At 43.2% G+C, this 26,327-nt stretch overlaps 1 protein-coding gene across 1 annotated transcript in view; it reads right to left on the bottom strand.

Moving 5' to 3' along the window:
- PCSK2 (proprotein convertase subtilisin/kexin type 2) overlaps positions 1–26,327 on the bottom strand; it is a 1,091,080-nt gene that overhangs the window by 387,654 nt on the left and 677,099 nt on the right. The window contains exon 6 of the mRNA XM_069234088.1: positions 17,555–17,631. Within this exon, the coding sequence (XP_069090189.1) occupies positions 17,555–17,631 (77 nt within the window). The remainder of the gene's footprint in view (positions 1–17,554; positions 17,632–26,327) is intronic.

Genomic DNA, 26,327 nt, shown 5'->3' on the forward strand with positions numbered 1-26,327 from the left:
AGACCGCCGCGTGGATTCATGGGTCGTGATAGTCTGGCCGTATTTCTGTTGGCGTGACGGTAGAGGTTTTGTTATCGCCAGTTTATCACTGACCTTTGCTGTGGCGGACTTGTGTGGGTGTCTGAATTTTGGCAGATTCCGAACTGTGGGTCATAATAGCTGTGGTGGAATTCCATGGCCGCGGCGGTGTGTTGGCGGTCTTCTGCACGGCGGTAAGCGGCTTTTATCGCCAATGTTGTAATGAGGGCCATTATTTCTTAAAGAAAACATATGCTACAATGCAATACCATAAGCTATGAATACCAGCATTAATAATAAAATTCAGCAAGTAAGTTCGTCAGTCATTTGTCACTGTCAACGTCACCCTAAAAACCTACCTAACCAAGATTAGCATCAGTATGGGGGTCTTCATGCAAAAAACAATTTAGAGAAAACATCAATTTGGAAAATTCTACCTATAGTTTTTGTTTACCAAATCTATTAATGTTCATATGTCCCCGTTCCCAAGAAGCAGATTGGTTTTCCATGCAATGTCCTTATCATCTGGCTCATCAGGAATAAAAATTGTTGCATATTCTTCTTCGGTCAGTGTGTCTATTGTTCAAGTCCTGGGAAAGTACATTTAGCATACTCTACACATAATTGTATCAAATTATCTTCATCATCTCCTGTTCACCAGTACATTGCAGAAACTTATTAGCTAAGTAACTTGACCTTCGAATGGGTCAAGGTTGGATATAGCAGTTTCCAGTCCTTTGCAAGGCGTTCGGTTTTTCCATGTTTCGAGTGTGCGAGGACCAGTGGAACTAGGCCTTTCGTTCAGCTAACTTAGTACTATAAATTAATGTAAAACATAGGTTATACATCTCATTATGACATATTATTACATTTTTCTCATATATTTCCTTTATTTTGCACATTTTCAGTCGTTTTAGTACACATGGTGATCATACCACAAGGGCACATTTTTCAAACATGCACATTATTTTTCTATGAATATTTTCTCTACACATTTTCTTATTGGTAATATCATATAGATCATTAATAATTTTCTTAATTAGCATATCTGCTTCAACAGTCCCTCCTCTGATGACTAAATATGTAATCACACCTTCCCTTATCATTATTTTTATAGTTGTGTTTCTGATGTTCTTTGACTTCTCCTTCAATTTTCTCTATAGATTCTTCTCCTAAGCTGTTCTTCCCTCTTCTGATCATTCTTGGACTTCCTTAATTGTATCTTTTGCCACAACTTGCATGCACCCTATAATCCTAATATAGAAACAATCACAATTAATATTCCCTGTACAATCTTTAATAATACCCCATTCCAAATTTGACTAAACCAATTACCCATAGAAGCAAACCCAATTCCAACCGTTTTCCCAAAGTCCTGGTTCCTTCAATTCCTTCAAATCCTTGCTTGAATTAGTTGAGTTAGTAAGTAAGTCTCTTATCTCCTTATCACTATCAGGTATATATGAAGAACAATGCCTAGCACTAATCATCCTACAGACTCTGCCTTTTTTTGCTAAAAGTATATCTAACGCAAGCCTATTCTGAAGCGTCATAGATCTTTCCACAACCAATTCATTATCTCACAGGAGTATTGCCCCTGTGACATTTGTCAGCATGTTATCCACAATAGTAGACAATTATGCATCTTGATTGCATTCAAAATAACTTCTACAGAAGGAATTACTGCACCAAAAATGTCTCCCACAATTGCAGAAGAGGTTTCCCTCCTCTGTCGCTCAAGATGTAATCAGTCACTTTCGGAAATTTCCAGATTTTCCAGATTCAAATATATATGTGCAAAAACATTGGTGATTATTCCAAATGTATTTATCATGAAATCCATCCATGATAACTTCCATTCGACTCAATATCTCCATGTACTTTACATTACCAAATGCATTTTGGGTCCAATGACCCTCTTCAGTGATCTGTTAACAAATTGTAAACTTTTATCAGCCCTGAAAAAATGACAAAATAATATATATATTATCTGTTAGAAATAGGGTCTTTGGTTGGCAGCCAGGTTACCCCCTGTCCAAACAAGGACCCTCACTCTAGTCAAGGTAAAAGAGAATAACCCTCAGCTAACCCACGTTCACCCCCTTGGTAGCTTGACATGAGCAGTAGGCTTAACATCAGAGTGCTAGGTGTAAAGTATTTGTACCAACACACGCAGTAACTTATTGAAAACACTACAAAATGACACAACTCAGGTTTAGAAAAATAGAAAATATTTATCTAAACAAAATAGGACCAATATTACAAAAATCCACAATATACAAGTCAAGTTACCACTAAAAATGCAAAAAGAGACTTCGTGTAATTTTAAACACAACGCTAACGCTGTTAGCGTGAAAATGTACCTTGGGTGCATCAAAAATAACCCTGCACGGGTGAGTGTGCGTCGAAAAGGGCTAGCGATGCATCAATTTCACTCACGAGTGAGACCTTGCGTCATATCTCCTTTAGTCGGGTCGGCGTGCGTTGTTTCTTCTCTCCGCAGGAGGGCGATGAGCGATCCGGTCAGCACTCTCGGATCCGGGCAGGCCTTGCGTCAATTTTACACACCAAGTGGTGTTTGCATCAGAAATTCAGCCACACGATGGTCCAAAAACCACGCAGTGAGGGTTGCGATCTCACCAGCCTCCGTCAGCGATGCTGTGCGTTGTTTCTCCAGCCGCGAGTATTGATCTTCCGGTCACGTTGCAGGCGAGCAACGCTTTTCAGCCGCGAAGCCGGCGGCGCATCAGTTTTTCAGCCGCAGATCGGAGTCGCGTCAATCCTTTCCCCGCACAGCAGTCTGTGCGTGGATTTCTCACTCTTGGGCTGCCAGCTTCTCTTTTCAGGGCCCCATGAAGTGGATGGGCACCACAGGGCAGAGTAGGAGTCTCTCCAGAGGCTCCAGGTGCAGGCAGAGAGAAGACTATGCTGTTCCTGAGATTTCAAACAACAGGAGGCAAGCTCTAAATCAAGCCCTTGGAGATCTTCACAAGAAGGAAGGCAACACAAAGTTTAGTCTTTGTCCTCTAGCACAGGCAGAAGCAGCAACTGCAGGATAGCTCCATAAAGCACAGTCTCAGGCAGGGCAGCTCTTCTTCCTCAGCTCTTCAGCTCTTCTCCAGGAAGAGGTTACTCTTGGTTTCCAGAAATGCTCTAAAGTCTGTGGTTTTGGGTGCCAATCTGATACCCATTTTGCCCTTTGAAGTAGGCTTACTTCAAAGAAAAGTCTCTCTCATTTGTGCAATCCTGTCTTTCCCAGGCCAGGCCCCAGACACACACCAGGGGGTTGGAGACTGCATTGTGTGAGGGCAGGCACAGCCCTTTTCAGGTGTGAGTGACCACTCCTCCCCTCTCTCCTAGCACAATTGGTTCACCGGGAAATGCAGACTATACCCCAGGTCCCTGTGTGTCACTGTCTAGTGAGAGGTGCAACCAGTCCAACTGTCAAATGACCCATACAGGGAATCCACAAACAGGCAGAGTCACAGAAATGGTTTAAGCAAGAAAATGCTCACTTTCTAAATGTGGATTTTCAAACACACAATCTTAAGATCAACGTTACTAAAAGATGCATTTTTAAATTGCGAGCTCAGAGACCCCAAACTCCACATGTCTATCCGCTCCCAAAAGGAATCTACACTTTAATCATATTTAAAGGCAGCCCCAATGTTAACCTATGAGAGGGACAGGACTTGCAACTGTGAAAAATGAATTTAGCAATATTTCACTGTCAGGACATATAAAACACATTACTATGGGGGTCATTTTGACTCTGGCGGTACATGACCGCCAGGGCTAACATGACGGAAGCACTGCCAACAGGCTGGTGGTGCTTCCTGGGTCATTACTTCCGCTGCGGTCGCACCCCCGGGGCCGGCGGTTTTCCGCCACAATGGCCCCGGCGGTAGTAATCCACCAGGGCAGCGCTGCTAGCAGCGCTGCCCAGGGGATTACGAGTCCCCGACCACCAGCCTTTTCCTGGCGGTTTGAACCGCCAGGAAAAGGCTGGCGGTAAGGGGAGTCGCGGGCCCCCTGACAGGGCACCATGCGGCTTTAAGCGCGACGGGTGCAACTGCACCCGTCGCACGGCCGCAACACCGCCGGCTCTATTTGGAGCCGGCTCCCATGTTGCGGCCCACATCCCCGCTGGGCCGGCGGGAGGAAACTCGGTTTCCGCCCGCCGGCCCAGCTGGGATGTCGAAATTGGCACCGCGGGAGTGTGGCCGCATTGGCGGCCGCACGGCGGTTACAACTTGGCGGCCGGCGCTTGCCGCCCACCAATGTTGTAATGAGGCCCTATATGTCCTAACTTAACCATACACTGCACCCTGCCCTTGGGGCTACCTAGGGCCTACCTTAGGGGTGCCTTACATGTAAGAAAAGTGAAGGTTTAGGCCTGGCAAATGCGTACACTTTCCAAGTCGAAGTCACAGTTAAAAATTGCACACACAGACACTGCAGTGGCAGGCCTGAGACATGATTACAGAGCTACTTATGGGGGTGGCACAACCAGTGCTGCAGGCCCACTAGTAGCATTTGATTTACAGGCTCTGGGCACCTCTAGTGCACTGTACTAGGGACTTACTAGTAAATCAAATATGCCAATCATGGATGAACCAATCATATACACATTTTGGATAGGAGCACTTGCATTTTAGCACTGGTTAGCAGTGGAAATGTGCCCAGAGTAACAAAAACAACAAAAACAGAGTCCAGCACACATCAACAACCTGGGAAACAGAGGTAAAAGGTTAAGGGAGACCACACCAAGGATGAAAAGTCTAACACGTGTCCCCCCAGCAGAAAGTGGGGAACAACTACCCAACCTCATGGGAGTTCTCATCACTAAGGCCTGGACAGACCATCAGCAGTGGCGTGTTCTGTACCAGTACGGTGTCCCACCATAAAGTCCTTCACTTGTAGGGAAATGGACCACCTCAACAGTTTTGGATTTTCACCCCTCATCTGCATTAACCATCTGAGGGGCCTGTGGTCAGTCTGAACTCGGAAGTGAGTCCCAAACAAGTAGTGCCTTACCTTCTTCAGCACTAAGACCACAGCAAACACTTCATGTTCTATGGCACTCCACCTACGTTCCCTGGGAAGTAACCTCCTGCTAATATAGGCTACAGGTTGATCTAGGCCTTCTTCACTAAGCTGTGAGAGTACTGCTCCAATACCATGCTCTGAGGTGTCTGTTTGCACAACAAACTCCTTGGAGTAGTCAGTGGCCTTCAGCACAGGTGCTGTGCACATGGCAGCCTTCAGGGCATCAATAGTGGTCCGGCAAGCCTCTGTCCAGATCACCTTCCTGGGTTGCTTCTTAGAAGTCATCTCAGTCAAGGGGGTAACAATGGTACCATATCCCTTGACAAGCCTCATGTAGTATCCTGTGAGACCTAAGAAGTTACTTCAGTCTGGGTCTTGGGTGGGCTCCCAAGCCAGAATGGTATAAATCTTTGGCTGTAGGGGTGCTACCTGGCCACTCCCGACCTCGTGTCCTAAGTACACCACAGAACCCCACCCTATTTGGCACTTGCTTGCCTTAATAGAGAGGCCTGCCTTCTGCAGGGCCTCTAACACTCTCCAGAGGTTTTGCAGATGTTCCTCCCATGTGGAACTAAACACAGCAATGTCATCCAGGTAGGCGGGAAGGAACTCATCCAGCCCAGCCAACACCTGGTTGACCAACCTCTGAAAGGTGGCAGGGGCATTCCTTATCCCAAATGGCATCACTTTAAATTGAAAGTATCCATCTGGGGTAGAAAATGCTGACCTCTCCTTGGCCCCCTCAGTTAAGGCAATCTGCCAGTACCCAGACGTTAAGTCAAATGTACTGAGGTACTAGGCAGCTCCCAACCAGTCAATGAGCTCATCAGCTCGGGGGATGGGGTGTGCATCAGTCTTGTTGACCTCATTGAGCCCCCGGTAGTCCACACAGAACCTGAGTTTTGGAGTCTCACCAGGTGCAGCAGCCTTTGGGACCAATACCACTGGGCTGGTATTGGTCCCAAAAACAAATCTAGCAATATTTCACTGTCAGGACATATAGAACACATTACTATATGTCCTACCTTAATCAAACACTGCACCCTGCCCTTGGGCCTACCTAGGGCCGACCTTAGGGGTGCCTTACATGTAAGAAAAGGGAAGGTTTAGGCCTGGCAAGTGGGTACACTTGCTTAGTCGAATTTACAGTTAAAAACTGCACACACAGAAACTGCAGTGGCAGACCTGAGACATGATTACAGAGCTACCATTGTGGGTGGCACAACCAGTGCTGCAGGCCCATTAGTAGCATTTGATTTACAGGCCCTGGGCACCTCTAGTGCACTGTACTAGGGACTTTCTAGTAAACCAAATATGCCAATCATGGATGAACCAATTATATAGACATTTTGTACAGGAGCACTTGCACTTTAGCACTGGTTAGAAGTGGTAAAGTGCCCAGAGTAACAAAAACAGCATAAACAGAGTCCAGCACACATCAACAACCTGGGAAACAGAGGCAAAAAGTTAAGGGAGACCACGCCAAGGATGAAAAGTTTAATAATATCAATTTTACATACTGTAAATCCTGATGTATAGCTCCTTGCTGTTTGCTACAGAAGTACTAAGGGCCACATGCACAAAGAATTCTTCTTGTTGCAAGCACAAATATCTTTTCAGAGCAGGCATTGGTCCCACAGACAACTGCTTACTCTGAAAAAATTAAAGGAAACCTTTTCATTTTTGGTTGAAATGCAGCACGTTTTCCTTTAAGGAAAACAGGCTGCATTTCAAAAAATAAAAACTGCTTTATTTAAAAAACAGTCACAGACATGGTGGTCTGCTGTCCCCAGCAGGCCACCATCCCTCTAAGTGTGGCCATTCCTGAAGAGGTCGCAAATTGCGACCTACCTCATAAATATTGATTAGGTAGGTAATTTACTACCTCATTGGGAATCGCAAACAGTGTACTTAACACTGTTGTACTTTTTGTTTTGCAACTCGCAATTTGTGATTCCCAAAAGGATCGCAAATTGCGAGTTGCAAAACAAAATGTCATACATCTGGCCCAAAGTGTAGTTATTTAAGAGAAAGCTCAAGAACCAATCACTTGTGTACAAAATCAGTTCATGTGTAAAAATGTCTGCCTCAATGTATTCCGTAATGCACATAACGCTTGTGAAACTCAAAAATCCTTGTACTCAATATTAACCAGATTCATATAATGCCACTTGTATATATGTGAGAGGATACACACATTAAGTGAATGATCCAATATTTGACTACTAACCAATTTAAAACCATGCTTGCCATTTAACACAAACACCTGTGTAATTTTTCAGATGCATGTGAAATTAGTATGCCAGGACTAACCCGAAACATAAACCCAGACATTAGGAGGAATGTCTTACCAGTGACACACAAAAAGCTGAGCTGATAACTGCCAAAAATGCAGACTGCATTCAATGTTGCCACAATCAATAACGAGCTTAGTGCTGAACTTATGCATTCAATAATATAAACCAATCACAAGACATGTTACCACAGAATGTGATGGAAAATACCCATTGATTTAAAGGAATACTGCATAAGTGTTACCTTCCCAGTGAAACGCTAACTCTAGAGTTATACATGCTTCTTTCAAGTGACCCACAAAAGAAAGGTTTGAGCCGATAACTGCCAAGAATGGCTACAGCGTTCAATGCTGCTGCCATCAATAACATGCTCAATGCTGAACTCCCCAATCAGTTATATGAACCAATCACAAGACACGTTACCACAAAATGTGACAAAAACATCTGTTAAACTGAAGGAATACTGAATAAGTGCTACCTTCACAGTGTAACACTCACCCCAGAATCGCGTCCCTAACTAGCAGAATTTAATAAGTGAGCCTATGTTCCTACTGCATGTGTTAAGTGTCTTATGAAGTATAATGAATAATTAAAAAATAGTACAACAGGGTTGGACATTTCCCCTTTTTTGACATTATAAACAATTATAAGATCATAAATGCACTGAACTATGAATCATAGACAATCTGTCATTCATCCCTAATGGAAGTAAAGTTTCAACTTTCATGATCCATAAGAATTCTCTTTGTGACAGTATCTTTTAATTGTCTCTTTCTGGCTGAATAGTTATAAAACTTGAAGCTTTGATGTTTATAATGTCCTTGGGACAAGTAGGCCCAACTCCCTGCAGCAGAAACAATTTGGTTGCCAATTTACAAGTAAGGAACTGTCTGCAGTTGAGGTAATAGTTGTGTCCATTTGTTAATGCTGTACGAATTTGTATTTATGATTCATTAATGTAAAGCCTTCATTATTAGGGTGAGTGCTTTAAATGTATGTTGTAAGCTCACACTGCACTACTGACAGTGGGTGCAATAAAAAATGTGTCCAGGCGCATTTGAAAACTTTAACAATATGAGGCTACGTATAAGGCTCCCAGAACGCTCTCTGATTAGATGCAATTTTTTGCAGAAGCTTGTAAGCAAGAATGATGATTCTTTGCTTTCAAAATAAAATGTTCAGAACAAAATGCAATAGGAAAGGAGGTTTTGCTATATTACTGTGAAATTTTAGGTACTATTTCTTTGAAGCATAATTTAGTAAAATGTGTTGATGCATGTTAGTATTTCCAAAAACATTCAGAATGGAACAATCAGTGTAATCAGCCTAAACAAGATTATGAGAAACATGAAAATAAACAAGCATTGGTAAAGCTAAGCAATCTGACATCGGTGCTCAATCTTTTAGTTTTGTCAATGTATGTCTTATTTTGACATAGCTTTTGTAAAACTTGTTTGTGGGAGCTGCCAGCCCCTCACCATTGTAATAAACATGAGCAAACATCTCAAATAAAATGTGGTCTGAAAAAGGCATACATTGCCACAGTAGTTCCTGGTACTAAACAAAACTATTTTGTGTGCCAATATGTTCCATGTGGAAAAGTAGAATGCTATCACTCACAGTAAAGTCAGCTGATAAATGGATAGAGAGAGAAATAACATTTTAATAAAAACAAAAGGTCTTGGGTAATTCCAAACCTAATGAGGGGCCACATTCTTAAAGAAAGTCACAAAAGTACAACCATGGTATATGTCTATGCCTTAATGAATAATTGTGGCTTTCATGAATTCACCAGAATTTACAGAAGTAGACTAGAAAATCGTACACCTAGAAAATATTTGTGAAGTGTATTTTAGCCCAAACAAATATGCATGTGTTTTGTTCATGGGAAAATCTACCGAGCGTTTCCAAGATCATTTTCTCTCTAACCACTTTTTTCCCCAACCCTGGAAGAACGTTTACTTCTGCCCTTGTTAAGAGAAAAATTCTCAGAATCATAAAAGATGAGACAAGAACTGGTGAAAATCCTTAAAGCATGCAAGTGAGTAGGTTTGCACAGACTCAAAGGCATTTCAACCGTGGAACTATTGCTCACTGCTTCCTCCGGCCCCAGTATGTAGATCTGCGGAAAGGTGGCAAAATAAGAAAATTGCTAGTGTACAAGTCCTACTATAGTATTAGCCCTACCATGTTTAGAGAGGCTACTATCGGAACTCTTATATAATGATATTGCTGCCATAATTTGTGGCCGCACTACATGGAACCAAAGGGACAAAAATATATTTTTTAAAGGACATGTAGATTTATGAAGATACGTTATTAAGGGCCAGATGTGTCAAGGTTTTTTGCATTCGCAAATGGTGCGAATGCCCGTTTGCGAATGCAAAAAGCCAGTTCAGAATGTATGAAAGACATTCTGAACGCAATTTTAAGGAATCACAAAAATAGCGATTCCTTAAAATTGCGACCCTGTTTAGAGAGTCGCAAATTGCGACTCTCTAAATAAGAAATCGCAAATAAGGATTGCTTATTTGCGATTTCTCAGCACATGTATGAAGCCATTCCTAAATGTGATTTGAGCATTTAGGAATCGCTATTTACCACCAGGTTGAACCTGGTGGTAACCATGTGCAAAATTTAAAAATGCATTTAAAATACATTTTTAAAATGTACATGTAAAGCACACATGCCCTTTTGGCATGTGTGCACCTTACATGTCCCCCCAAAAAAATCTGGGGTGCAGCAGAGGGGGCCTTAGGCCCCTGGCACCCTGGGGTTTTGCATTTCCAAAATTGCGATTTCTGGTTAAGAAATCGCAATTTTGGAAATGCTAAAAATTCGCAGATATGGGCCAACAGGCCCATAGGTGCGAATGGGGACAGATTTTCTATTTGAGATTCAGTAATAGCATTTGCAATTTTTAAGAAATCGCTATTACCGAATCGCAAAAATCATACATACCTTTTTGCATTTCTGAAATAGCGATATCTTAAAAATCACTATTTGAGAATCGCAAATCGGTTGTATGATACATCTGGCCCTAAATACCACACTCCTGGTTCAGTAATCCAGATTATTATTTTCCTTTCAGTTTTAGCAACATAAAGTTATCCACATGGTCATATAAAGGCATTTACTACATATTTAGTATTGCAGTTCGCTGAGTGCTTCAAAGGAATAATGTAACCTTATGTTGGATGCAACAAATTGTTGCTTTCCACTATATTGTTACAGTGGATACAATTGAAACATCATTGGGTCTCTTTATAATTTACTCACTTGGGTCATTTTTTTGTAGGATAAGATTTCTTTTATGATTCAAGAGCGGCTTTATGAAAACATAAATTTGACTGAATATAGACCATGAAAATCTGGCTTGTTTTCCAACCTTTTTTTAATGCTGGATGTGATGGCCTTAGCTTTCGTGGACTATTTGAGGACACATACCGTAGCTTTAGTTTCCTGCTTAGTTGTTTTGGTTAGTAAAGCCACTCTGTTCATCTGAGTCACTCTATGTATTGCCTCTTCGAGTACAGGAAGAGGAAACCCTCGTTGTTGGAATCACTTTTTAAACTTTTCATTTGTAATTTCAAAATCCTTTGGATCCATGATAATTCTTTTAAGTTTGATAAACTGTGAGTAAGGGAGATGATTTTCTAAGGCTGGTTGATGAAAACTGCAATAATGTAGGCAATTATTCCTATCGGTGGGTTTGGTAAACACATTAGTACTGATGTCAACTTGATTGATTTTAATGAACACATCCAAAATGGCAATTTTATGTTTATGGATTTGATGTGTGAATTTGATGTGTGCATTCCTGTAATTTAAATTGTGTATATTTAATTCTAATATATCTTGCTATGGATATGTATGACTGAGATAATGTATGAAAAGGACTGACATGTTTTCAACTGTTCCCTTAGCAAGGGCGCTAGAATGTTGTGCCTTCTGGGTTGTCACAATTACTTGTCACTCTGTAAGGTTAGGAGGACAAGTAAAGCACTGTGAGCTAGTCAGGTATTTTGATCTGAGTGTACTGATTTGGCAGAAGTGACGCAGCCCCTGCATTATGACATTCTATTGCCCCAAGCAATAGTTCTGGAAAATTAGACTCCCTGCAACACTTTCATCCCTTGGCATTACTGAGAAACTAGAAACAAAATGAATAAATGGAACAGAGAGCATTGTAAAGTCTACTATGGAGTGGGTCTTATAGTTGTGCCCTTTTTATCAGACTCAAAGTTGAAGTTTTGAATTTGTCCTGGGACCAACCAAAATGCATCCGGAGCTGCCAGTAAGACTTCATCTTCTGTTATCTCAAGTAGGTCAATGTTATAGGCCCAAGAGAGGATTATTTCTGTAGGCCATGGACCTTCTTGGACATTTCCTTCTTCAAATGTACAAAGAGTGATTGTTTTAATGTCATTTTTGGTGTTATGTATACATTCACAAGTGCCAGATTAACAGTTAGTGGGCCTTGCTTTAAAGGGATTTGAACAATTTGCAGGCCACTCCATGTTGTTGGTTTCATAGTGAGGTTGCCTTTCATGGCAGCCTGGATGTAAATTACTACGCCCCCACTTTGACTGCTATCAATGGCTTCCTTTTTGACAGAGATGAGTAACTGATGCAAACTGGAATCGTGAGCATCTTTCCTGCCCAGGTTTCTTGCAGCAAAATGATCTGGAAAGAGAGCAAGCAGCTTAAAATCTTGTTTTTTGCTAATTTGTCTAACAGGCCAATGATGTTCCATGAGCACATTTTGAGCTTGCCCGACCAACCTGTCTGTACTACTGCTTATTTATGCTTGCCCTTTCTATCAATCAATTAAACATTAACAGAGCACTGCAAATCACCTGTCAGGGTCTCAAGGCACTTGTGCTGTATGCTGTTGCACAGAGGAATGATTATTCGAACATCCAGGTCTTTAGTTCTCTTCTGAATCGCTGGAGTGATGGTGTGGTCCTTAGGTGCAGGGGGAAGTTGTTCCAGGCCTTGGCTGGCAGGTGCGAGAATGAGCGTCCCCTGCTGTTGGCTCGACAGATCCATGCTGTGTCTGTTAGAGAAAGAGAAGCTGATCATGAGTGTCTGGTTGGTTGGTAGAAGGTTGGGCGTTTGTTGATTATGCTACTCCTTCGTTGTGCAGGGCCTTGTAGGCGTGGGTCAGCATCTTGAACTGGCACCTCTTCTGAATTGCGAGCCAGTGTCATTTTTTGTGATGGAGTGTGATGTGGCACCTTGTGGGGAGGTCGAGTACTAGTCTTGCCACTGAGTTCTGCATTATCTGGAGTCTCCTTGGAAGGGGTGCTCTGATTCCTATGTAGAGCTTGCTTCCGTAGTCCAGTCTGTTGGCACTACAGCCCTGTGTGATAGTCCTTAAGGTGTCTGCTGGGAGCCACCTAAAGATCTTGAGGAGCATGCAAAGGGTGTGAAAGCAAGTTGATGAGACTGCGTTGAATGGTTTCTTCATTGATAGCTTGCTATCCAGCATGATGCTGAGGTTGTGGGCGTGGTCTGTTGGCGTGCTGGGGTTGCAGAGCTTTGCAGGCCACCATGTGTCAGTCCATCACAAGGCGTTGCTCCCAAAGAGGAGGACTTTCGTTCTTTTGGTGTTGAGTTTGAAACAGTTGTCCTTCATCCAATCCACTATGTTCATCATGCATCTGTGGAAGTTAGATTTTGGGGTGGAGGGATTTTCTGACAGTGAGAGCATGAGCTGTGTGCTGTCGCGGTAAGAGCTGATGTTGAGTCAATGTGATCTGATGGTGATGGTCAGGGGATTCATCTAGATGTTGTAGAGGGTCGGTCTTAGGGATGATCCTTGGGGGACTCTACAGATGATTTTCTTAGGCTCAGAAATGAATGGTGAGAGACTGATACTTTGGGTTCTACCTGTGAGGTACAAAGCAATCCATTTGAGGGCATTTCCTTGAATCCCGATGTGGTGGAGTCTGTTGATCAGGATGTGGTGGACAGGTCCAGGAGGATGAGATTTGGGGTTGGTTTAGGGCTCCAGAAATCCAGCTCCATTTGTAGTCTTGTGTTAACACTCTTCTGGTAGTCTGATTGAATGGGGTGTCTTGAAAACTGAGGGGCTGAGGTGATTAACAATGTGTGCTTCTTAGCAATGAGCTTGATTGTTTATTAAGAGTAATTGAGGATCGATTCGTCATGTGCATTGATAAAAAGTGGGGATATGCTGGTTCTCTGATGACTGACACCAGCATCCCCCAGTTTTTTTTAATACAGCTGATGCTCTTAGTACCTTCCTAGTGGCAGCTGATGTTGTTCTGGTTACCTTAGTGGTCTCATTGATGCGTCCTGATGTTGGGGCCATAAACTTGACAGATGCACTGTCGTTGAGAATAGGTTCCTAGTGTCTGGAATTTGTCTTAGTAGACAAAGGAAGTTGCCATGGTTGAGTAAGTCAAAGTGACCTAGTGGCATTGTACTAGACGATTTGGATCTGCTGAGACTCTATTCCAGAATGTTGCGGTTTGTTATGGAACTACCCATTGGAACATGCTGCAATGGTTATAGGCTCTAGCTTAATGCTATCTTGAAACCCTATTTTTCCTTGAGTTAGGTGTTTGGTGCCCCCATTGAGCTTGATGAATTGTGCCAGCATCTTCTTTTCTGTTTTCAAACTTAGCTTATACTTCCTGCTTCTATTGGTGTGCTATTAATTACAGGGTGGTCAATTCTTCTTTTATTGCAAGGCCAGCTGGGGAGGGGGTGGGGGCATCCTTCTGTTTGTGGTACCACATGGTTAGTTATGCTGAAAGTTTGTTTGTCTTCTTCTTCTGCAATGACACCCATCGGGGACTTTGCGTTCTCCAGATTGCCTACTTGGGTTGCCATTGGATTACTTGCTCTGTGGTCTCCTTTCTCTTTTTCTTCTGCAATGACTACCACTTGCGGCTTTTCAGTACAAAGATTACCTGTTTGAGGAGCCATATGGTTGACCAGGTCTCGGTCAGAGTACATTACTTGTTTCTTAAAGGTGTTTTTTCTGTGTAGGTTTGGATTGCAATTTGACTTATTGATAAAGGAGTAGATGTTTTCCTCGACAGCAATATTAGCCTTCTGCGTTTGTGCTTTGCGCTGATTCTTCCTCGATGGAACATCTACTTGTTGGTCTGGGGTGGCTTGTATTTCCTAATTCACACTGGAGATCTTGTTGGTGATACCCGGGGATAACTCCTTCTATGGAGAGATGATTTGCTGAGGCTCACAAGATGTTCCTGGGCTACTGTGATTATGGGAGCTGGAGTTTCCTGGGAGGTTTGGATTTGACAGTCCCTAGGTGTGCTCTTTGGCCTCATGCTCTGATTGAGGGACAGACTGAATGGGTCCCTTAGGGACTTGTATAACCAATGTTATTTCTGGTGTTAAATTGCTTTACGGATTGACAGGCTGCTAGGCCTTCTTGAGGCCGCTAAGGATGTCACCTAAGAGACTGGGAAGTGACTCCAATTTGTCCGGGTAGGGGAGCAGGCACAGGAATCAACCAGCTGCATAATTACTACAGTTTTATGAGCTGTGATGATAGGTTTGCTATCTTTCTATCAATCCCGGAGACAAAGACTGCCATGGTGTTTAGTAGCTTGGGCTGAGTGTCTATTTTCATGAGACGGTAATTGAGAGATTCAACTATCAGCTGCAGTGTTGTTAGCAAAGTTGCCCAGACATCTGTTGGTTCAGTCATTTTTTGTATGGTGCTAACATAAAGTGGTTTGTGGGTCTCAGTTTGGTTAAGGTTTGAGAGATCCTGATGGTTTCTGCCATATATGGTTATCATTTCTTTCCATGCTGCTGGCATTGGCAAGGGCGAGTTTTGACGTGGCTCTGTATTCAGGGTGCTTGATTTCATAGGACTGCCAGGGACAGTACTACTAATGTTTGCCTGTTGGATTTTCATTTTGGTACATTTAACTGGCTGAGGACATATTGCACTGTCTCCTGGTTCAACAGAGAAGAATTTGTAGGAGTAGAAGATAAGGTTTTGGCTCATTTCACGTTCAGTGGCTTTCATAGCTTTGATTATGAAGGCAAGCCTCTGCTGTCCTCACAGTCAGATGACTAAAGCTACTGTGTGTACTTGCACAGAGACGCAGAATGCAAGTTGGTCTTTTTTCCTCTGACTGTGGAGGCAAAAAAGTGTTTTTCCCGCTCCTTTTGGGACCTGACTGGGGTGATTGCACTTGTTGTTTTGTTTCCATTGATGGATATATCAGGATCTTGCTGCGCTTTTACTTCACTAGTTGGATAGTTAAATTTGGTTGCAAAGAAGCACGTTGATCACATACTCCTTGACCGAGGCCAAATGAGGTGATTTGTTTGATGACAGTTCCAGGGAAGATGGTAAGCCTGAAATGTTAGCATTCAGCGTAAAGATAGCTGCTGCTTAATCTTTAAGGAAGAAAAATTTGCTGAGAATTTTGGGAAGGTGCATTTTGGTTGCTAAGTCCTTTCCGTGGGGCAAAGAGTCCTTATCAGTAGTGTGATGCTGTAGTTTTTGCAGTGAGGCCTAGATGTTGACTGCTTCCGAGCTTAAGAGCACAGCGTGACTAGTGATAGTAGGCTCATCCTTTGCTGCCTCACTGGAAGTGTGTTTTTCCTCCTTGTTCATGCCACTGGAAGAGGGCCTCTGGTTCTGCCAGATCTCATTTTAAGAGCAGGAAGGGAGAAGGATTTACTTTTGCGTGCACCACCTGACGGAAGAAGACAACAGGAGTCCTTCAGAATGGCAGTGGAAAGGTTGGCTGGCTGCTGTGCCAGTAGCCTGAGAAGAATTTGGAGAGCTGAGGAAGCCGGTATGATGTAAGGGTAGAGGGCGGAAAAATCCTATGCTGGTTAGTGGTTGCTCTGTATATATACAACTTAATAAAACTTACTTTATGTGTTTCTGAGTGGAGCAGAATAATAGGCTTTAATGTTCTCAAGTGACGGAAGCAGTCTCCTGTAACAAATCCATTCTATATAGCTAAGGACATGTCAGTATCAAAAAGGATATCCAAGTTCATCACCTTATTAAGTAGTCTGCCTAGGGATTTCCCTAAAAGCTACAGAATATGTTTTGAGCTTAGCGTGTCCTATGGTCCCAAAAAGATGAATTCAATTTTTGAATTTTTTAAATTCTATATAGGTATTGTATGTCCATGATTCTATCTTATTGTGAAGATATTGTAGCTCCCACTGAGTCAGTGTTTTGTGACCATATGATATTTCTTTGTGTGTCTTTGGTTGAATACCAGCCTGTGAATTCCTAAAGATGTCTAGTAATGGGTTCCCTGCAGGGAACAATAATAATCCCTGAAGGTGAAATTCTTGTGGAAGAAAGGGGTCCAGTGATACCTATTGTCAGGAAATCTGTAGGAATGACGTGTCCTGCTTATGGTAGCTGGGTCATCATGGGCCACTGAGAATAGTCTTTATAAGAGAATATGGTTCACCATGTCACATGTGGCAAGAAGGTTAAACATGATTAGTACTCAGTCTGCTCCTTCGTGGGTTTAGGAAAGCATATCATCTTAGAAGCCTAAATTGCGCTTTCAGGCCTGTGTCTTAGTTTAAAACCCAGCTGAAGGGGTCAGAAGTAGTTGTTATCATCAAGAGTTTTTTGAAGTTGGGACACAATGTCCTTTTCAAGAACCTTGCAAAGAACTGGCAAATAAGTTAGTGATCTTTAGTAGTCTTGCATGATACCCTACTGTATGAACTAGTTCAGCAGCGGGCAGCTCAGAAGAGTGACAATCACAGTGAACTGCCTAATCAGGCACACCCTTGCTTAAAGTGGCTTTCTATACAACATCGAACAGCCAATTGTAGATGGAGTTCGTTGTTTCTGGCTGACTGGTTTATGCTCTGTCATGCGGTCTGCCCTCTAAATTTTGTAGACTTCAGAGGTTAATAATTATTAATTCTGAGTATAAAGAACCTGTGAGTGGGTAGCAGAGCTTCTCCAGTAGACACTAACACAGTTGGAATTCCCTTCTGATGGACGTACATCAAAAAGTAGGTAAGACTTGAAAGACTGCCTATGCTTTCAGTAAATTCCAGCACTGTCATGAGTGAGTACTGGTTATTGGTAGTATAAAAAAGGCCCTGATTGTAAAGTGTGCTATATTGGAAAAATAGAAAATCAAATACAAACTTGAAAGTTTTCGATTGACCTGTGTCATACGTACCTGTTAAACCAGTCATCTGTATAACGGGGGTATGGATATGGGTCATTGCTGCTGAAGTCATAGCTTGCTTCTGCATTCTAAAAGATAAAGATAGTTCACTAAATCTGCATTATGTCATCAATAATATTCACAAAGATTTAAAGCAATGTAAACAGAAAAGAACAACATATAAACTAAATGATAACTTTTACATTTTGAAAAAGATCTTTGCCTATACATATAGTTCTGCTACTCGAATCTGTACATTTAGGTCATAGGAGAGGTGAAACTGGACAAGGAAGTAGTCATTCTTCTTTTCACCTCTGTCTAAGTATATATGCTATATGGAATCAAAAGGTGTGTGTATTTTTTCATCGTACCTTATTTATTGTATTTTCTTGGCACCCATGGTACTATTCATGCGTTCACATTTACTTTTGTTCTTCTTATTTCTTAGTATGTTTTGTTCTTATGTCGTACTATGTTTGCCTCCATTCCTTTCTCCATTGTATATTTGGCAATTTATTCTCCTCTTCCTTAACTCATACCTTTGTCTTTCCCATCTTTCTAACAAAACTAAGTCCACTAAACTGTTTGTGATCTGTCAAAGATAAAAATCAGCCCCTCTGGTTTAAAAGATGATAAGTATACAGTTATAGATCATTTCTCTAGGAGACCCGAATGAAGGAGCACTGTAAAGGGTGGTCACCCTTCTTTGCACTATAAAACATGCATAGTTTCTCATTTCTAATTTGTTTCAGAATACTTTTCATCAGTATCAGATTTTGATCAGATCATTTGTTTACCATGCATGTCTTTACGCTTCAGGTGCTACAACAAATCGACCTTTACAATGTGTTGTAATACCATGCTTGCCTTTAGAATGCATGCCTTTACAATGAAGTGAATGTGTATTATCTGACATTCATATATATTTGTGTGTGGGTGCTTTGGGGGCTAATGCAGATATTCATTTTTTGAAGGGGTAACTGTCAACCCCTTTTATTAAAAAACATGTTTTCATTTTTTTGCACACTAGAAACCACTTACATCGGTTTACCTCTACCCTCCCTTACCACTCTGAACCCTTACTTGTCCATTAACCCTTAAATCCTTGTTTTAAATGGCATAATAATTATGACATTTACAAAAAATACTTACCTGTGTGGTAAAGTACTCTGTGGTAAAGTGTGACCCGCGTGGTACTTACCTGGGTCGTGCCCTCCTTCTGGGAAAAGACTACGTAACCTTTTCACAACTAGGACTACTGTTGGACATTGGCCTCTCTGAATGGTCACCTCCAAACCTTTTGACCTTTTGACCTTTTCCATCCAGTTTCTGCTGAATTTATTTTTATTAATCTTCAGACTCTGTGACCTTTACTACTGCTACCCAGTGCTTAAGTGCTTGTGCTCACTGCCCTAAACATGGATTGGTCCTTACACCTGATTGGCAAACTTAATTTGCTTATAAGTCCCTTGTAGAGTGATATACCTGATACCCAGGGCCTATGAATTAAATGCTACCAGTGATTCTGTAGCACTTACTGGGCCCCCCACTTAATTATCACCTTAAAACATGTCCCAGGCCCACCACTGCAGCCTGAATAAAGGTTTAGACTGCTGTGTCGACTTGGGTTTTGAACCCCCTTGGTAAGCCTTAAACTCCCCTTTTATTACATGTTACATGTTACTAAGTTAGGCCCTAAATATCCCATAGAGCAGAGTGCTGTGTATTTATAAGGATAGACATGTACTTTTAAGTTTTGCATGTCCTGGTAGTGAAAAACTCCCAAATTCATTTTTCACTTCTGTGAGGCCTATACCTTCCATACAAAAACATTGGGGATTCCTTATTACATTTAATAAGGTGTAATTTCCAAATGGTCGCGGGTAGTTTGGTACCTATGTAATTGAAATGATGAACCCTCATTAATGGTAAAGTTGGATTTTCCCTTACAATTTTGGAAATGCCGCTTTTATAAAATTGACATTTCTTGCCCTTTGAGCCTGCTACCTTTCTTGGGTGACATGACTGAGTGTAACTGACAGACTTTGGGGAGAATTCCTCCCAGACAGTTACACAAGCAAATGATTAGGTGTGCCTTAATGAGCCATCTGATGAAAGGATGAGGGGCAGATGTCACTGCTGTCAGCTTGGAGCCAGGGCAGGAGAGTCAGGAAATTCCATACCCGTCAAATAATCTTTTCAGACACTTCTCCCACCTTCTAAAAGAAAGGGCACCAGGATATAAAAATATTATCTTTATAACCACTCTTCAGTTCACTACTGGACTTGCTGAAGGACTCACAGAAGGCTGTGTGTTAGACTTGACATCCTTGGCATGGTCTCCCCTAACTTTTTGCCTCTGTTTCCCAGGTTGTTGATGTGTGCTGGACTCTGTTTTTGCTGTTTTTGTTACTCTGGGCACTTTACCACTGCTAACAGGTGCTAAAGTGCAAGTGCTCCTATACAAAATGTGTATGTAATTGGTTTGTCCATGATTGGCATATTTGATGTACTGGTAAGCCCCTAGTACAGTGCACTAGAGGTGCCCAGGGCATGTAAATCAAATGCTACTAGTGGGCCTGCAGCACTGGTTGTGCCACCCACAATAGTAGCTCTGCAAACATGGCTCAGACCTGCCACTGGAGTGTCTGTGTGTGCAGTTTTAAACTGCCGATTCGACTTGGCAAGTGTACCCACTTGCCAGGCCTATATCTTTCCTTTTCTTACATGTAAGACATCCCTAAGGCAGGCCCTAGGTAGCCCCATGGGCAGGGTGCAGTGTATTTTAAAGGTAGGACATATACTGATGTGTTTTGTATGTCCTAACAGTGAAATACTGGCAAATTCGGTTCTCACTGTTGCAAGGCCTATCCCTCTCATAGTTTAACATGGGGGCTGCCTTTAAATATGATTAAAGCGTCGATTCCCTTTGGGAGCGGATAGACATGTGGAGTTTGGGGTCTCTAAGCTCACAATTTAAAAATACATCTTTTAGTAAAGTTGATTTTAAGATTGTGTGTTTGAAAATGCCACTTTTAGAGAGTGAGCCTTTTCTTGCTTAAACCATTCTGTGACTCTTCTGTTTGTGGATTCCCTGTCTGGGTCAGTTTAACAGTTGGGCTGGTTGCACCCCTCTATAGACAGTGACACAAAGGGAGCTGGGGTGTAGCCTGCATATCCTGCTGAGCCATCTGTGCTAGGAGGGAGGGGAGGAGTGGTCACTCACACCTGAAAGGGCTGTGCCTGCTCTCACACAATGCAGTCCCCAACCCCCTGGTGTGTGCCTGGGGCCTGGCCTGGGTGAGGCAGGATTTCATAAACAAGAGAGACTTTCCTTTGATGTATGCCTAGTTCAAAGGCCAAAATGGGTATAAGAAGGGCACCCAAAACCACAGACTTTAGGTCACTTATGGAAATCAAGAGGAACCTCTGCCTGGAAAAGAGCTGAGTAGAAGTGCTGCCCTGCCTGTTACTGGGCTTTGAGGAGCTATCCTGCAGTTGCTGCTTCTGCCTGTGTAAGGGTACAAAGACTGGACTTTGTTGTGCATTCCTGCTTGTGAAGAAATCTCCAAGGGCTTGTCCAGAGCTTGCCTCCTGTTGCTGAAGTCACAGGGCCATCAAAGACTTCCCCTGCCAGCACCTGGACTCTCTGCTTAGACTCCTGCCCTGCCAAGTGGTGTCCTATCCAGTTCCTGGGGCCTTGAGAGGTGAAGCTGGCAGACCAAGGTAGGAAATCCACGCACAGACCACTGTGCGGGAAAATTTTTGACGCAACCTTCTAAGTGCAGCTGAAAAACAGCTGAAATCGACGCTCCACCTGCAGCCCCGCTGGAAGATCGATGCACGCTAACAGAGGCTGCAACGACACAACATCGCTGGGTGTGGAAAAACGACGCAAGCCTGCCTGGACTGGAGGTGTTCTGTCCGGATCGACGCATCGCTCTCCTGCGGAAAAAAATAAATGACGCATGCTGATCCGACCGGAGAAGGAGAAACAACGCACGGTATCACTTGAGGGTGAGAAATCAACGCTTCGCTAACCTTTTATGACGCACACTCACCCGTGCGTGTTATTTTGAGGCTACCCAGGTACTTTTCAACGCTAACAGTCTTAGCATTGTTTTCTAACGGATTTAAGACTCTTTTTGCATTTTAATTGATAATTTGACTTGTGTATGTTGGATTTTTGTCGTTTTGGTCTTGTTTTGTTTAGATAAATATTTTCTATTTTTCTAATCCTGTGTTGTGTAATTGTGTAGTGTTTTCAATACGTTATTGTGTGTGTTTGTACAAATACTTTACACCTAGCACTCTGAAGTTAAGCCTGCCTGCTCGTGCCAAGCTATCAAGGGGTGAGCGGGGGTTAGCTGAGGGTGATTCTCCTTTACCCTGACTAGAGTGAGGGTCCTTGCCTGGACAGGGGGTAACCTGACTGCCAACCAAAGACCCCATTTCTAACACTGTGACATGCTGTACACTCTGCCACAGTTCTGCTGTGCCTGGAAAAACGACTTTCATGCCTTGAGCCTTCCTTGAACCCACAGAGGCCAACCCTGCTGTTGAACCCTACTCCTTCACGTGCAACCAGGTCTACCAGAGTGACTCCAAGGTCTAGCTTGCTGGCTCCGGTTTAGAACCCTTGGACATAGAAGGCTCCCATCATCTTGAACCCGTACCTGGACCCAGCTTGAGTGAGTCCTGAACACGTAAGAGTTGTTCCACCAGTCCTGGACCCTTGGTTGTGGTGCTGAAGGTGCCCAGATGGCTAATTCCCAAAACTGAGGACTTAGAAACATTTTGCCCAAAAACTGCTCTGAGAACCATGAGGAGACCAGCACAAAACTGCTTGCCATCCGCCCAAGGTGCATCAATGGTCGGATTGACTTTGCAGCTTCTTCCACTATGTTCTTCTCTGCTGCAGCAAAACCTTTTCAGCGGTCCTTCGCCAAAGAGGTATCCGACCTTGTGGAACTGTCATTGACTACAGCCCTTTCACTCATCCTTCTCGAGATTTTTTACTTGCATTTCAGTGACTAAGTCCAAACATAGAAATCTTCACCACAACTTCGACCCAAGGCCATCCTATGATGTAGTTCCCTCATCAGACACCACCTGCAGCCTTGCCCCGCTGAACTTCACATTCTCAGACACTTTTTCTCAGAATTCCATTCAAGCCTGAAGATTAGTGCTGACAGATCCCAATCCAGTTCTTCTGTCTGAACCGTGTCCATCGTGGTCAGCCATATTTTTCGACTCTGACCCAGTCTCGAGCAACTAGGGCCGATATTTATACTTTTGTAGCGCTGCGTTTGCGTAATTATTTGATGCAAAAGCGACGCAAACTTAGAAAATACAGTTGTTTTTTGTAAGTTTGCGCCTCTTTTGCGTTAAAAAGCAGTGCAAACGCAGTGCTAAAAAAGTAAAAATATGGGCCTAGATGTCTGTGATTGGTGCTTTGATCTTTTAGGTGATAGTTTTTACTGAAAACTTTAAAAACTCATGAGTCCGGTTCTACTAATTGCGTTGTGGTGTCAAATAATTGTTAAAAATTTACTCTACGTTTCCAATATACTTTGAGATTTTTCATGTGTTGTGTTTTCAATGTATTACTGTATGTGTGCAGCATAAATACTTTACACATTGCCTCTAAATTAAACCTGACTGCTTTCTGTGCCAAGCTACCCAGGGTTAAGCACAGGCTAATTTAGTGACGTTCTGTGGGTCACCTTGCAAGGTGTTGTGGTGGTGCTTGACCAGGGTTCACATCCCAGTCAACCAACAACCCAATTTCTCACTCCCACAATAAAGTGCACTCTACTCCTTAACACATAAGTGGCCACCAGGATGTTGCTTAATGCTCTTATCTGATAGCCATTTGTAAAGCATACTATTGACCACACATTTTCTTTACACCTACTTGACACTTATTTCGACCAGGAATAATTTAAACATGGGTACTGAGATGTCCTCACCCACTTTCCTGTCTCTGATGATGACAGACATGTAGCACCAATAGAAATTCATGTTCTCAATCATCTCCCATTTTTCATATAACTATGTTCTGAACATCAACATCTGACACTACCTTCCAATAAATGTCTTTCAGGGATTTTTGTGATTAGTTCCTCACAATTAATTTTGCTACCCATGAGTTTAATTACAACTAAGTACTTGGGACCGAGTGCATGCTTTGTGCCTCTTCTGTTTTGATTGCAAAGTAGAGACATGTGTGAGTAGTGCAAAGTCAATTACAATGTGCTATGTATTTAGAAGGCTTTCAGAAAACTACCATTCCTTGTTGGAAGGTGTCTCATTTGATAATCATGAGGCCAATGTATGAACTTCCAATCATACATCAGGATGTGCAATTTGCAGGATTGCACTCTAAATCGCGAAACCAGAATATCTAAGGCACAGAATTTTGAGGTCAAAATATTGAATCTAAAATATTTACAGGTAAGCAGTAAGTATAGATTTTTAGATTTGTTTATACCTTGTTTCACTTATATGTGTTTACGCTATAGCTACATAGGATTGCAGTAAGAAATAGTTAATCTATTCTTCCCTATATGCACTTACCTTTATTTTGTCCCTCAATATTCTGTCCTCAATATTCTTTTACTACAATATGGGGATCGATATTTAGTAGTACAACCCAATTTACACACTCATTGGTCACATTGCAGACTGTTTAATTATCAATAGTTAATATCAATTAGTAATTAACAATAATTAGGGTAGTTGCAATTTGAGACTCCTGTGGCTGGCTGGGAATGCAAGGCTGCAAGCCTGCACTGAACAGCAGGTTGCTGTCCATGCATTTGCATTCTCAAACCCAAAACATTATTTTAACAGCTGATCATGTTCTTTAAAGGGACAGATGCTGCTTTAAAGAAAATCCTTGTTTGGGAAGAAATCGGGGAAAAGGCGCTCCCACAAAGCTGCCCACCAAAACTCAGAAAAGGAATGCTATGTCACTAGGGTAGTTTCATCTTTGCTAATAAGTTAGCACATCAGCGCAGGGGTTGATAATTAACCAGATGTTTGCTACCTCAGTTTCCTAGATACATACTCTAAAACATTCGGTTGTTGGTTGACTGGGGTGTGAGCCTCACTATCCTTCAGCAAATCATCCAGTGCCTTGCAAAAGGAATCCATGAAATCCACCCATGACAGATGGGGCAGTTTCTGAATGGACTGTCCCTAAATGCCTGCCTGCACCTCTCATTGGAGAGGCATATTTCCTTACAAGGGTTTCAGTCATGGGGGATACCTCGTTCTCTCCCCCTTCTCTAGGGCCTATGGTGCGTCCCTCCCCTCACTAGGGATATGCTTCAATAGGCTAGACTCCAATTCTCCCCAGCCTACTCAGAGAGCCTATGTGTCTGCAAAGCTACCTCATCCGCTTCAAACCACTTGTCAATGTCATCCCCTTAACTCTGACATCCAGCTCTCTGAGACTTAGCTCATGGTCCATTCTCATTTCCTCCATTGCTGATCTCTTTTTCACCAAGGCTCTCTGAGACTCAGGCGGTCATTCTGACCCTGGCGGTCAAAGACCGCCAGGGCGGAGGACCGCGGGAGCACCGCCGACAGGCCGGCGGTGCTCCAATGGGGATTCCGACCGCGGCGGTAAAGCCGCGGTCGGACCGGCACCACTGGCGGGCTCCCGCCAGTGTACCGCCGCCCCATTGAATCCTCCACGGCGGCGCAGCTTGCTGCGCCGCCGAGGGGATTCCGACCCCCCCTACCGCCATCCAGATCCCGGCGGTCCGACCGCCGGGATCCGGATGGCGGTAGGGGGGGTCGCGGGGCCCCTGGGGGCCCCTGCAGTGCCCATGCCACTGGCATGGGCATTGCAGGGGCCCCCGTAAGAGGGCCCCTAAATGTATTTCACTGTCTGCTGCGCAGACAGTGAAATACGCGACGGGTGCAACTGCACCCGTCGCACAGCTTCCACTCCGCCGGCTCGATTCCGAGCCGGCTTCATCGTGGAAGCCTCTTTCCCGCTGGGCTGGCGGGCGGCCAGAAGGCGACCGCCCGCCAGCCCAGCGGGAAAGTCAGAATTACCGCCGTGGTCTTTCGACCGCGGAACGGTAAGCTGACGGCGGGACTTTGGCGGGCGGCCTCCGCCGCCCGCCAAGGTCAGAATGAGGGCCTCAGTCTTCTCCTTTTCCAAAGCCCTCCCAGCTTTCTTAACCTCCATGGCTAGTTTCTTTACCTCTATCCTTAACTGGACTACATGCAGTCTAGCCTCCCTTTTCGCCTTCCTATCTGCCAGCTTCTCTGAGAACAGGTCTTGAGAAGACACACTGCTCTCTGCACTGGTTGGTAGTTCCAAATCAAAGGGTCACATCACCCTCCCTCAGCTGAATGGTGCACCTCAGGACTAGAGCCCAGAACCAGCCCTATCTCCTCCACATCACACTTTCCATCTTGGTCTTCTGTTTTGAATGGCAACTGGTGGGCCTAATACCATGTTATCAAAGCCTTTTGGAGCTCTGCCTTATTGGTGCTCCTTTTGGCAGACAGTTTGCTTTCCTTGCAAAATGCCTTGAGCTCCACCATAGTGTTGGTTTCCAATCTCAAATTTCATCCTTGTAGGTGAATCCACAGACACCAACACTCAAGTAGAGCAAGGATGAATTTAGGAAAAACAAAAATCCCAATCAAGGAGAATTTAAAACTCAAATGAGTCTCAGATATAGGACGGTACTGCACAAACACAAGTCCTAATCCTGAACACAGATCACCAATATGTGAAATAGGGTTACTGGTTGACTAA

The sequence above is a fragment of the Pleurodeles waltl genome, chromosome 5 (assembly GCF_031143425.1).
Source record: "Pleurodeles waltl isolate 20211129_DDA chromosome 5, aPleWal1.hap1.20221129, whole genome shotgun sequence".
Taxonomy (NCBI): domain Eukaryota; kingdom Metazoa; phylum Chordata; class Amphibia; order Caudata; family Salamandridae; genus Pleurodeles; species Pleurodeles waltl.